The sequence below is a fragment of the Diospyros lotus genome, chromosome 5 (assembly GCF_014633365.1).
Source record: "Diospyros lotus cultivar Yz01 chromosome 5, ASM1463336v1, whole genome shotgun sequence".
NCBI lineage: Eukaryota > Viridiplantae > Streptophyta > Magnoliopsida > Ericales > Ebenaceae > Diospyros > Diospyros lotus.
This window is the reverse complement of record NC_068342.1, coordinates 38,941,611-38,954,853: the sequence shown is the minus strand read 5'-3', so window position 1 is coordinate 38,954,853 and position 13,243 is coordinate 38,941,611. Positions and strand designations below refer to the sequence as shown.

Here is a 13,243-nt window from a genome sequence, read left to right as displayed (position 1 = left end):
AACAATATCATGCCAAAATATCACTAGGTACATATTTGGGCCAAGAAAAATTAATTATGAGCACAATTATTAGATTGGTGGAGTGATGATCACCTCCAAAATTTAAAAAAAATAACGTGATATTTTATTATGTAATGTATTAAAGTAATTTAAAATGTAAATCGACATAAAATGTATTTAGCCATATGCTATTGAAATAATAATAAGCTATATGATTCATTGCTTGGGAAATTTTATACATTGGTCATACTTGTTCACTTATAATTTATTTTGTTTTCCTCCAAATAAGGTAAACATGGTGAATGCCCCTTGGGATTATTATTCTTTGCTAAACCTTAATAAGAATTTAATTTTTAAAAATAATAACAATTATAATCCTTAATCTTGCTAAATATGAATCATAAATCTCTAATTATATCTATTAATGATGACATCATATGTCTCGTGTTTAAAATTTTATATGAAATTTTTATAAAGATTATAAAATATTACATTAAATATTTTAAATTATTTCATATGAATAGATTGAGTAATATTAATTAACTTTTAATTTATAAACACCCACGACTCAATAAGAATGAAAACATAAGCATGAGGGTGTTTCGCTAGGCTAGCCAACTTTAAAGTTAGCCACTAGCATTTTTAAAATGACTAATAAGTTGATTTATCTTTAACTTAGAGTTATTTTTTAAGACTAATAGGTTGTTTCAATTTGGTCATCGTATTTTAAGATTGATGTTAATTTTATTTTCAATCGATTTGATGTGTGACCCAAATAATGCGATGATTGAGATAGTGTGCTGATGTGTCAAGTAATTAACATATTAATAAAATGACATCATTTTACCATGCTATTAATGTTAACTATAAAGTAAAATGATGTCGTTTTGTCTTATTTATGTTCCCTTGTTTGCGTAACCTCCATTTTCCATTTGGATATTCCAGTCATATTTTTTATCGCACTCCTGCAACTCAATTATTGATAGCAGCTCAGATCCAGTCGCCATTATCTACCATCATCATTTTTTGCTGCATTCGTCTTCACATTTGCCACCAATGGTTGACCTTTGTATTGCGTTTGTTCACCATTGTTGTCGATCGAGTAGGCCTCCATTGACATGTCTTTTCAAACCAGCCCTTATGCAAACATTCGACGACCGTTGCCTTCGTCGAAGCTTCATGACTTTTCGATTTATTGGTTGTCTTCTTGGCCAACTGCCACAAATCGACCTTTTATCTACATCAGCCACTATGTTTTGGTTGTTTTCTTCATCACATTCCATGCAATGTGACCATTGATGACACCCATATCCATCACCAGTGATTGAGGTTTTCCTCTTATTCGTGGCTACCGATCAACCTATTCACCATCATCGTCGATTTCTCATGCCACCGATGTTGTTTCCAGCTTCCTATCACTGTCCATCCATGCCTCTACTTGTCATTGAAATAGTTATTCCAAACACTCCCAAATCTTGCCCAGATTTGACTCAGATCCAACCTGACCCAATTTACCCACCTAGACCCACTTCAAATTTGTTCAGCTAGAGTAGATCATTAGGCCAGATTTAACAGACATATCCAATTTGGTTTTTTGTAGCAATATCAAGACAAAATAACGTCATTTTACTAATATGTCAATTATTGGACAACATGCCACATTAGTTGGGCCACGTATCAGGTTAATTGAGAATAAAATTAACATTAATCTTAAAGTATGAGAACCAAATTAAAATAGTTTTCAAAACAACATAAAATTGAAAAATGACCCTAAGTTGATAATAAATTAGGCTATTAGCTATTTTTTAAAAAATATAAATGTTAGTTGGACACTTTTATATCGATTAAACATATAATATAATGCACCAATACAAGTGAGTCACATATTTGAAATTTTTTTATATTAGAAATAAAAAAATAAAGTTTGGATAATACTTGTTCGACCCGAACTTATTAATTTAGTTTTGAGTTCGAAATTTCTATAAAGTTCACTTCTATGTATGCCTAATTTGATTCTATTCGAACCGAATGAACATCCTCATTAACGTGTTGTCAACCACGTGTACATCGGGATTGGTGTGTGTGAAAAATAAAAACGGTGGAACCGGCATGGTTTAGTGAACCGGCGGAGTTGAACGTGGGACGAACCGGCGGGTGAGGCCGCGCGGCGAGGGGGAGTCTTATCCAAAAGTCCTCTCCGAATCCAACGGCGTAAAATCGATCTCTCTCTATATAATATAATCATAGGGTTTCTAAATGAGCGTGACACCGACTATAAAACGAAAATCGCTCCCAAACCCCTATTTTTGTAGTGTGCAGTTACAAAGCTGCCCTTCCACCCTCTCTCTCTACTCTCTCTTTTCTCTCTCTCTCTCTCTCTCTCTCTCTCTCTCCCCCTTCGTCCCGGCGCCGCCGCAGTCGGAGCTTTCCATCCGCCTTCCGTCGGATCTCCGACCAGTCTACCCCTTCCCTCTCCTCTCCGCTCCTCTATCTATCCATCCATCCATCGAAAAAGAAAAGAAAAGAAACTCTTGCTTCGGTTCTTCTAGGGCTTTGATTTCTCTTTCATTTCGTCTTGCAGTTGCTGGTGTTGTTTGATGCTACTTAGGGTTCGGTTTCTGTAAATAAGGAAGAGGAGAGGGAAGAAATTTTGAAAAAACTCAAAAAATTTGAAAAATCGCGGAAAAAGAAGTTTAGGGTTTGTTGGTATGGCGCAGGTTCAAGTTCAGCTTCAGTCTGCGAATGCGGCTGGGAACCAGATCGTGTCGACGTCGCTGTATGTCGGAGACCTGGAGCCGAATGCGACTGATTCGCAGCTCTACGATCTGTTCAACCAGCTGGGTCAGGTGGTCTCTGTTCGAGTTTGTAGGGACTTGACAACCCGGCGATCGTTAGGTTATGGTTACGTTAACTATGCAAACCCACAAGATGGTTAGTGTTTTGCTCGAACATGCATTTCTCTTTGTATAAATTGAAGTGCGATGATTCTTGTTGTTTGTCAAATACTTTCATATAAGGTCTAATTGTTTGGGCTATTTTGTTGTTTAATTTAACTTACAGTTTCATAAAGCCATTACCTCTTTTGCTGGATAATGTTTAAATACTGCTTACTTAATGGCAACTGTTTAAGTTGGCTTGTTGTTGGAGTAAAAGTAACTGCAAAGCGCTCATTAGTTTGCTCAAGAACAACTTTTGCTTGATGTAATGCAGATTTTCCAGGGTAGTGGATGAAGATGACATTCTAAATATAGTTAGTATTGAATGGTTTATTGAAACTGTCCAAGTTCCTCGTCATGCTTTAAATGAATATATATATTTTTCAATTTCTTCCTAACGTGCAACATGTTTTGGTAGCTGACAGCTGATTCCATCCCTGAGTGTTTATACTTATCAAGGGCTGAGAGGTGATTATGTAGCTTGAATTTGAGAACAGCAATAGCATACCAAGCTTTAATCCCACTAGGTGGGGTCATTTACAAGGATTTTAGCTTGCCAATAATCTTTATCTGTGGCTGTATCTTTTGTAAGGCCATTGAAATTTGGAACGATTAGAGAATTATTTGGAATTGGTGTTGCATCTTGTTGCATTTCAAATCTATATTACTTGATTGGAAAATAACGAAAATGTGTGTATAACCAAGTCAAACACAAAGGTAACAAGAAAAAAGGAAAAACTCAATTGAATTACTTGTATATCTTTAATTTGATTCAATTTTAAGGTCCTTTATATTTGTTTGATGTCTTGTTATTTACTTTTGACCAAGGAAATAAATCTGTCTGGGTAGTTCATTAATTCATTGCCCTTTGTAGTGTTATTTATAAACGATTGCTGGGTTCCTTTGGTGGAGGATATTTTCTTTAGAAATCAACAGAAATGATTAGGGAACCTAGGATCTGCTTGCTTGATGTTGTACTTTCAAAATCATGAGAATAAGGCTAGATAATGTAATGGTAGCTAGATGATTATAGATGGTGCTAAAAGTTTGACAATGAAGTGCAACATCTACTAAGGAAACTTTGCAAATTCTTCTATTGCATGCTTAGGAAAGCTTGTATATTACTTTAACATTTGACATCAAACCTTAGGAACTAAAAGGACATTGAATAGAGTCCAGTGTCTACTGGAGTTGAGTTAAGTTGAGTAAGTTTTATGATATAGCTGGCTTTCCAACTTGGCATCTTGATCACTTAAGATTAACAATTCTATTAAGAATCTAGATGAAAGATTATTTGATGTAATTTACATTTTTTATTTTTATTTTGCAGGTTTATTTTCATATATATTACTTGTAATGCTGGTATATTATCATAGATATTGTGTGCCAAGGCATCTAAATTCTGAAAAATTTACAGTAAGATGTGTTTATATGATTGTTGCTCTTTGATGCATCTTTGAAAGTATTCAAATACTGTTTGTTTTTTACACGACCTGGGATCTTATTAAAAGTGTGTGTGGTTCTTCTGCACAATCAACATATTGTACACACTACACATTATTTTTTTTTTTTTTCATAATTGGATCCACGCTGTTGCACAATCATAAATAGTAATATCCTAGCCAAAAAAAAAAAAAAAGAAATTGTCCGCCTAAGAAAAATGGTTATTTTACTTTTTTAGTTGAACTCTAATATGAGAAACTAAGAAGCATCAATGTGATACAGACATAGAGTGGATACAGGAAAATATATGGGATATAGTGATTTGAAAAATACAAGGATATGGATACAATAAGACATTTGAAAAAAAAAAAGATTTTTTATGCCCTTTATTAGCTTTTCCATAAACTTCTTGCATCAGATTATATCCAAAAAAAGAAAAAAAAATTAAAATCTCTATTACAACAATAACAATCACAAACCTTAATCCTACCATGTGGGGTATATTCATAACTCTTAAGATGTTTTGATCTGATGAGTTTACACTGACTGTCGGCTACCTAAAATCGTTCTTCATCTGGGCTTTGGATCAACTATAATAGAAATAACTTAAAACACTAAGTGTTGTGGGAAGTTGTAATAAAGAAAATAATATATGGCATTTGTTGTGTTTTACACGAATACCAAAGTGTTGGATAATTATCCTTGCCCTTAACAAGTTGGACATGCTGAATGGATGTCCATGCTTCTTTAGCATTGTTGGTTCCTTGCTTGTACCTGTTGTTTCAGCGAAGTTTGTTATGAGGCATGACTTGAATGAGGCACATTTGAGGGGTCTATGCCAATAAGTTGGATAAAACATTTTGGATTTTGAAGTTGATTTCTCTTCTATTGAATCAGAACTCATGATTTCTTTTATTCAGATGCATTCCATCCTGTGTTGTGAGTGGGTGGGTGGGATGGGGCTGCTTGTATCCTGTGCGTCTGTAGTGTTTTCATGCAATTCCTGGTTTTTCCATGTTTTCTTGTCATTGACATGTGCTCAATGAGCTGTTTGCTTGGGATGCAAAGGCTGCTAGCTCAAGGTACTTGACAGGATTATGTTTAAGGAACAAGCATTGTCATATTAAATTTAAATTTGAATTGCTGTGACTGCGGTTCTTTTTTTTGGTGGTAACATGAATGATGGCACACTGACTGAAGGGAAGCTAAAGAGAGGCCACCTGAGTAACTGGTTCTATGGCATTGAATTATCTAAAGAAAGCTTTTATAACATTCATGAACACTTTATGTCAAGGTCTTGAAAGCGACCTCTGAAAACTTTCACTGGTTTTTTGTTAGTAAAGGCTCCTGTCCTTTGTGATGAGATTAGATTTTGATGATTTTACTTGGAAGTAATTTGGCCCATATAAACATAGTGAACTATATTGTTCTTAATGTGAAAAGAACTAATCCTACTACACCTTAAGTGGAAAGACGTAATTAGCAAGCCACACAACTTTGTAGGTGAACTAATGGCTCTTTCTGTTTCTTATTCTGTAGTTATCTGGAATCCATCATATAAGGAATTATCGGCTTATGATATTTCTTACGTTTTTCTTAATTGATATTATGTTCCATATGTGCTTATGCACAAGGCCATGTTCCTTGCTGAAATTAAAGGAGGTAAAGTCTTGAAACTATTTTCTTCCCTTGTGATTTCATCTTGATTTATGTTACTGACAGCTGCAAGGGCATTGGATATGCTGAACTTCACTTCTTTGAATGGAAAGCCAATTAGGATAATGTACTCCCATCGTGACCCTAGCTTACGCAAAAGTGGAAGTGGAAACATTTTTATTAAGGTATTTTTATTTTTTTAAGCCTTTTTATTTTAATCTGATATTAAAAACCCTTTTGGATTTTGAATTTGTTTCTAGCACTAACAAGTTTATCATATGCATTTTGTCTTGGCAGAATTTGGACAAGGCCATTGACCACAAAGCACTACATGATACATTTTCTTCATTTGGAAATATTCTCTCTTGCAAGGTAGCTACAGACTCTGCTGGTCAGTCAAAAGGATATGGGTTTGTGCAATATGATAGTGAGGAAGCTGCCCAAAAAGCTATTGAGAAGCTTAATGGTATGTTGTTGAATGATAAGCAAGTTTATGTGGGACCCTTCCTTCGGAAGCAGGAAAGAGAAATGGCTGTGGACAAAACAAAATTTACCAATGTTTTTGTGAAGAATCTATCAGAATCAACGACAGATGAGGATCTGAAGAAAATATTTGGTGAATTTGGAACAATCACTAGTGCTGTGGTGATGAGGGATTCTGACGGTAACTCTAAGTGCTTTGGTTTTGTCAACTTTGAAAATGCAGACGATGCTGCTCGATCTGTTGATTCTCTTAATGGACAAAAGGTTGACAACAAAGAGTGGTATGTTGGAAAAGCCCAAAAGAAATCTGAGAGGGAACTCGAATTAAAACTTCGATTTGAGCAGAGTGCAAAGGAGGCAGCTGATAAATCTCAAGGGCTAAACTTGTACATTAAAAATCTAGATGACAGCATTGGTGATGATAAGCTTAGGGAGCTGTTCTCTCCATTTGGTACCATTACTTCTTGCAAGGTATGTTTGGCTTATATTTGTTGGATAATCACTGAAATCATTGATGTCATTGGTGTATTTTTTGAGAATGTTGACTAAAGTTCTATTGATTATGATATATGAACAGGTTATGCGAGACCCTAGTGGAATTAGTAAGGGGTCAGGCTTTGTTGCATTTTCTACTTCTGAAGAGGCTTCTAGAGCTGTGAGTTGATGACTTAAGGAAATCTAAATTCATCATAAAATAACTACTATTATTACTTCTGTAATGATAAACATTTTGTGCATTTCCAAAAGTTTATTAGCTTCTTTATTTGTATATCGTCTCCTCCTCTTTTCACTCATTTCTTGCTGCTGTTGTCCTTCGGAGGGTAGCTAGCGGAGATGAATGGCAAAATGATTGTCAGCAAACCTCTATATGTTGCTCATGCACAAAGAAAAGAAGATAGAAGAGCAAGATTGCAGGTACATTTAATAGGTGTTTGTTTCAGCTTCCAACTGTGGATGAACTTTGAAAGGCAGATAAAAACCTGCATTTAATGCCTGTGTTATGTGCAAAATGCCTGGGAACCCCCTGTTGTGAAAAAATTGCCTATATTGTGTTAACAAATATTGGGTATGCTGCCTTACTGTCAATTGTTGCCACTTTTTGTGCAAAAAAAAAAGATCTGTTTATTATGTTCTGATCTGAGCTTTTCTACTTGAAATGATGCAATATAAATGGATCAATTCTTTTTGGATTAAATTCTCTTGGGATGCCGTGGTTTTGTGTATTAATGGAAACACATGGATGGTAATTCTGGTTCATGTGCAGGCTCAGTTTTCTCAAATGCGTCCAGTTGCAATGCCACCTTCTGTTGCTCCTCGTATGCCCATGTATCCACCTGGTGGTCCTGCTCTTGGACAACAAATATTCTATGGACAGGCTCCGCCAGCCATGATGCCGCCTCAAGTAATCCTGTTCTTCATGATTGCTTTTCTTTTGCATATTTGCATTATGTTAGATTGAATAGGTATTGTTGCAGTCAACTGAATAGTATATTTCTGTGATTTCTTTCTTTCTTTCTTTTGTTTTGGGAAGTAAGATGGGGAAGGGGGTACACATGCAACAAGAGTGGAGATGAATATAATTGCTCCCTGTTACACAATGTGTTATATACTGGGGATGAATATTCCTTATTACTTGTCTTTTGCACTCACATGCAAACCAAGAAGAGGTGAGAGAGTGAAATGAAAGTTGAAAATTTCTGTTTTCATAGAAATTCCTGGTGATTCTAACTTGATGATCTTAGGTGTCAAAACTTGTCTGGAATTTCTTCTCTGGACTAGTGCAGTGCATTGTGGTGGTTACATGCATTGCTTTTGAGTAGAGATTTTTCCTGGCGATATCAGGTTATGATAACAGAATGAGGATAAACGAGATTATCGTAGGCTGTCTTGCCTTCTCACATTATTTATTTTTATTGACGGTGAAAAAGTCATAGAGTTGTACCTTCTTATTGGAAATAGCAAATTATATCCTATTAACTTTACTTTCTCAAAGCATGCCATTGTTGGTGTAATCTAGTGCAAGATTCCACTCAGTTATGAAGTCAGATTAATTTGCTAAATTACCATACATTCTAGGCAGTATTCCCCTGCTTGTATATGATTATCCCTGGTTAATGAGGCATTGTTGCAGTTGACAAGTTCAAAATATCAGCTTGTCCATTTTACTGTCTCCATACATGTACCACTCATTAGTATACCTGCACCTGAAATGCCAAGGTCATTACAGGTGAAATTTCTAAGACCACCTCCATCTGGTATTTCAAATGCTGCCATTGTTGCTTAACATGCAAAGCTAGAGGCATTTAGCATTTACGGTAGAAGTTTGAAAATTGTAATACCAATGCCAGTTTTTCCTGTCTTCCTCAGCTTACAACCCCAATGCACACTTAATTTTATGATATTTGTCACAATAGCTGAATTCTTCTCTGGCCATTTTGAGAGAAGTTGTGGTTTCAGAAATAAGCCCCATACTCTATCCTTTGTATTATTGCTTAAGTTTGTAAGTTTGTGCAAGGGTGCTAAAAATCTTGTCTCTTGAAAAAGGGACTCAGTTTCTTTTGGTGTAATCAGACGGAGCTACTCCTATGTACTAACACAGTTGTCTGCATGTATTTTTTGGTGGATCTGTTTCATGAAACTTGACATTCATCCATGTGTTACGAAGTAGTGTTGAAGTTGCCCATGTAAAGGATGCTCCAGTGGTTTCTTTTATCTGCTGTAAAGAAATTACAAGTTCAGCGTTCTCTTTTATTCCTTTTGATGCCCTGAATGTGGATATATGCTTTTCCACATGCATGTTGGTTACTTATGTTTGCTTGTGCATAAATTTGTAGCCTGGTTTTGGGTATCAGCAGCAACTTGTTCCAGGAATGAGGCCTGGTGGGGCTCCCATGCCGAATTTCTTTGTGCCACTTGTTCAACAGGGTCAGCAAGGTCAACGTCCTGGTGGCAGGCGAGGAGGAGGTGTTCCTGTGCAGCAGGGCCAACAGCCAGTTCCACTCATGCAGCAGCAGGTGACACTTAATGCTTCTGATCCAGTTGTTTTATGTTTCATATGTATATTTCTTTTGCTTTACCTTGTTACTCGTTTGGATAATAGATGCTTCCAAGGGGACGGGTCTATCGTTATCCTCCTGGGCGTGGTCTGCCTGATGTTTCTATGGCTGGAGTTGGAGGCATGCTCTCTGTTCCTTATGATATGGGTGGCATGCCTTTGCGTGATGCGGGAATGTCTCAACCAATTCCAATTGGGGCTTTGGCCTCTGCCCTTGCAAATGCTTCTCCTGCAGACCAGAGGACGGTATGCATTTAGCTTGTATTTTTTTTATATTTTGTAGATGCTTGTATTATTTATTATTTGCTTTTGGAGTTTGCAGGAGCATGGAATCTTTATGCACTAATATTTTCTGTATTGTGTTAACACCAATTGCCTTATCCTTTATCTTTGGCAAAGGAACAGAGTTGCAGTTGGTGAGGTCTACAAACAAGTCAAGATGATGTTAAAAATAGATAGAAGAGAAGATATTCGATTCTGGGGAGGGACCCATGTCACGCTTATCTCTGAGAGAGAGAGAGAGAGAGCACGCTCAAAGCTTTTCCAAGTGTGTATATATATAAATATATATATATATATTTTTTTTGGGGGTGGGGGAGAGGAGCACACACTCAAAGCTTTTCGAAGTATATTATTTTAATGTATCTCCAAAATTTATTATCTTATTTTACATGAATAAGATGTATATGTAGGTTTGAAAGACTCCGTAAACACCTAGAACTTTATGAAAATTAATTCTCTCTAAGGAAACTAATTCAGCTACCATGTTAATTTAATCTCACTTAAATTCTGTTTTAATTTATTAAACAGCCTAACTTGTATTATATATATTAACATAATTAGAGACTCCTGATGGCATAAAACTAATGACCATTTGTTATCCTGTGGGCTCCAAACATCCTGACTACATAAATTTGGTACTGAAGTGGGCAATTGTGAATATAGGAGCTTTAGGGGTGATTCCGGGGCCTGATGGATTTTCCTTTGGCTTCTTCCAACATTTTGGCATGTGGTTACCTTGGAGGTTTTATATGCTCTTGATGATTTTTATGGGGCGAGTCACTTTGATAGAAATCTTCATGCATCTTTTATTGCCCTCATCCTAATGTGGGTTTTGGGCTTTTTGTTTTTTTTCTTTTTTGCTCTTTTCATTTTTTTTTTACCATGGGGGATTAATTTTTAAAATGTTATACCTATTAGTTTGTGGACAGTATTTACAAAATTATCTTGAAGGTCTTGCTTTTAGGTTTGAAGAGGTTGTGGGTGGTATTGTGTCGTCTTTCCAAAGTGCTTTTGTTGGAGGCCTCGGGGATTTTTGATGGGGCTTTAATAACTAATGAATGTTAATACCATATTCATGGGTCTCTTGCCAACCTTGGTCTGTGAACTAGATACTGAGAAAAATTGATACGATTTGGAAGTTTCTTTGAAGGATTTTAAGATTTATTGGGAAAACTTGGATAAGTTGGGTTTACTTTTGTATGTCTCCTATTTGGTGTTCTGTTTTGATTAGTGGTTTTCAAAATGCTTCTTAAGTACTTTAGGGGGTTTAAGCTTGCTGATTCAGAAGTTGGATAGGGTTGCATATTTATTTTGTTAGGTACCTTGTTAAGAGTAATATATGCCTCATTCCTCGAAGATTATGTTAGTTTGTATCTTGACCTCCGTTGCAAAAAGATTAGGTGATTTGAGAGGAATTTGTGGGGAGGTCTTAGTGATGAGTTTATGTAGCACCTTTATGTTTAAAAAAAAGTTTGTATTTATTTAGCAGAAGGTAGGTTAGGAATTAGAAGTATTAGGCCTTCACAAAGCTCTTGTAGGTAGTTGACTTCAGAAGTTTTGTTGTGCGAATAGTTTTTGTTTGGAGTTTGACTGTTGGAGAATATTGGTGTCTTTTGTGGGTGATTAGTTGACAGGAGTCATTTCCATCACTCTTTAGATGGGAGAGGTTGTGCTCTAGGTTTGTTTTGATTCAGGTAGGCAATGGTTCTAGGATTTGGCTTTGTTAATAATTGGCATTGTGGCGAACTCCTCTCTCTTATCTTTTCAGATCTTTACGAATAGCGAGTAATAGGAATATTACTAAATAGCCATTTCATTTGACCCCTTTGGCAGTGTTTAGTCTAGTTCTTTTATGAGGAATTTTGAAGATTGGGAATTGGAAATCATAACTCTTTTCAGCATGCTAAGTGTGTCTTTTTGTTAGTTAAGCATAGTTGGGTTAGCAGCCTTCAGCAGGTGGTTCTTTCCATACGATTTCCTTCTATGGTATTCTTCATTACTTTTTCCGGGAAAGCTCTTTGGTGACTTTTGTGGTTGATAATTCGAGGAAGACAAGTCAGTTCTCAGTCAATAATTTAATGTTGAAGACTAGTATTCCCCAGCCAATTTGCTACGTCATTGGCTGGTGGCCAGAGACATTTGGTGCATTTCATTCATTTTCTGGGTCTTGACAAGCTCGGTGTGGTGGATTTGTGTTTGGATGGGGATGGAAAGGGGAACACTGGCAACTTCTTGTTCTTTTTGCAGTTATGTGGTGTTTGTGGAGGGAGAGGAATATTTCAGCCTTGTCATGGGGTAGAGCATTCCATTCATTTCCCTTAACATTCTCTAGGTTCTCTGGCTTGTTTTCTAGATTAGCCTTTTTTATGTCTCTCTTTCTAACTCTCTAAGTGGAGGTTTGACCCTCTTATATGTATATGAGCGTGGACATAAATAGACTGCGTTAAATTCTATTAGTAATTTTAACGTGATAAATTTGGAATGACCAGCTGATACTAGTGTATGCCCAAGCAATAAAACTCATGTTTCCTGTTATTGAATTGACAGCTATGGGTTTTGGCACAATGATTAATAATATGAAATATTATGGTGCTTCTGCAAGCCCTATTATTCGATGGTAGGTAAAGGTTTTCTAAAGAATTCAAGAGGATAAACTGAATTTTGTCTTTAATGAACAATTACAGATGCTGGGTGAAAATCTCTATCCACTGGTGGAACAGTTGGAGCCTGAGATGGCAGCTAAGGTCACTGGCATGCTTCTAGAAATGGACCAGACTGAGGTTTTGCATTTGCTGGAGTCGCCAGATGCTTTGAAAGCGAAAGTTGCAGAGGCAATGGATGTCCTGAGGAATGTTCAGCAGCAGCAGGCTGCCAATACAGCAGATCAGTTGGCGTCCTTGTCTTTGAATGATGGCCTTGTTTCTTAATTTAAGCGGGATTCTCACATTTGAGTGTGCGCGCTATGGCTCTTAACAACTAGTACTGTGTGGGTTTGGGTGTGGTTCTTAAGAGTTTCCTCTTTTTGAGGGTACGCTCTATGTTTTTGCTTGCTCGTCATCTTTGTTCTTTTTTATAGTTGCTCTGGAGACTAGCAACATTTATGCTGTCTTGCTGCCGTTTTATTTGTTTGGGGTTTTGACACTTAAAAACAGGTTGAATTCTAGTTTATTATGTTTGCTTTTTGCTTGGCACTTTGGTTTCAGTTAATATTTCTGGTTAGGGGATGGTGGCGGAATTGGCTGATGCTATTATACTTTGATTGTTTGCGTTGAGGAGCCTTTTTTCTCGTTGCTTGTTCGGTATTGGCTTTGTACTGTGAAGTGCTTGGGGGGCGTGCGTATGCATATATCGCCCACGGTGGCTCAATTAGGGGGCCTGTTTCTTTCTT

At 36.6% G+C, this 13,243-nt stretch overlaps 1 protein-coding gene across 1 annotated transcript; it reads left to right on the top strand.

Annotated features, from left to right (window-relative positions):
• The first annotated feature begins 2,296 nt into the window (after nt 1-2,296).
• Nucleotides 2,297-13,046, top strand: LOC127801944 (polyadenylate-binding protein 8-like). The gene is made up of 9 exons (XM_052337490.1): nt 2,297-2,931; nt 6,102-6,220; nt 6,333-6,989; nt 7,096-7,173; nt 7,344-7,433; nt 7,783-7,920; nt 9,353-9,532; nt 9,619-9,819; nt 12,540-13,046. The coding sequence occupies exons 1-9, from the start codon at nt 2,709-2,711 to the stop codon at nt 12,780-12,782; spliced, it is 1,929 nt and encodes a 642-aa protein (XP_052193450.1). The 5' UTR covers nt 2,297-2,708; the 3' UTR covers nt 12,783-13,046.
• The last annotated feature ends 197 nt before the right edge of the window (nt 13,047-13,243 follow it).

Coding starts and splice junctions, on each gene's coding strand:
- LOC127801944 (XM_052337490.1), top strand. CDS start 2,709: ATGGCGCAGGTTCAAGTTCAGCTTCAGTCTGCGAATGCGGCTGGGAAC. Junction 6,990..7,095: donor GTACCATTACTTCTTGCAAG/GTATGTTTGGCT, acceptor ATATATGAACAG/GTTATGCGAGACCCTAGTGG. Junction 7,174..7,343: donor CTGAAGAGGCTTCTAGAGCT/GTGAGTTGATGA, acceptor TTCGGAGGGTAG/CTAGCGGAGATGAATGGCAA.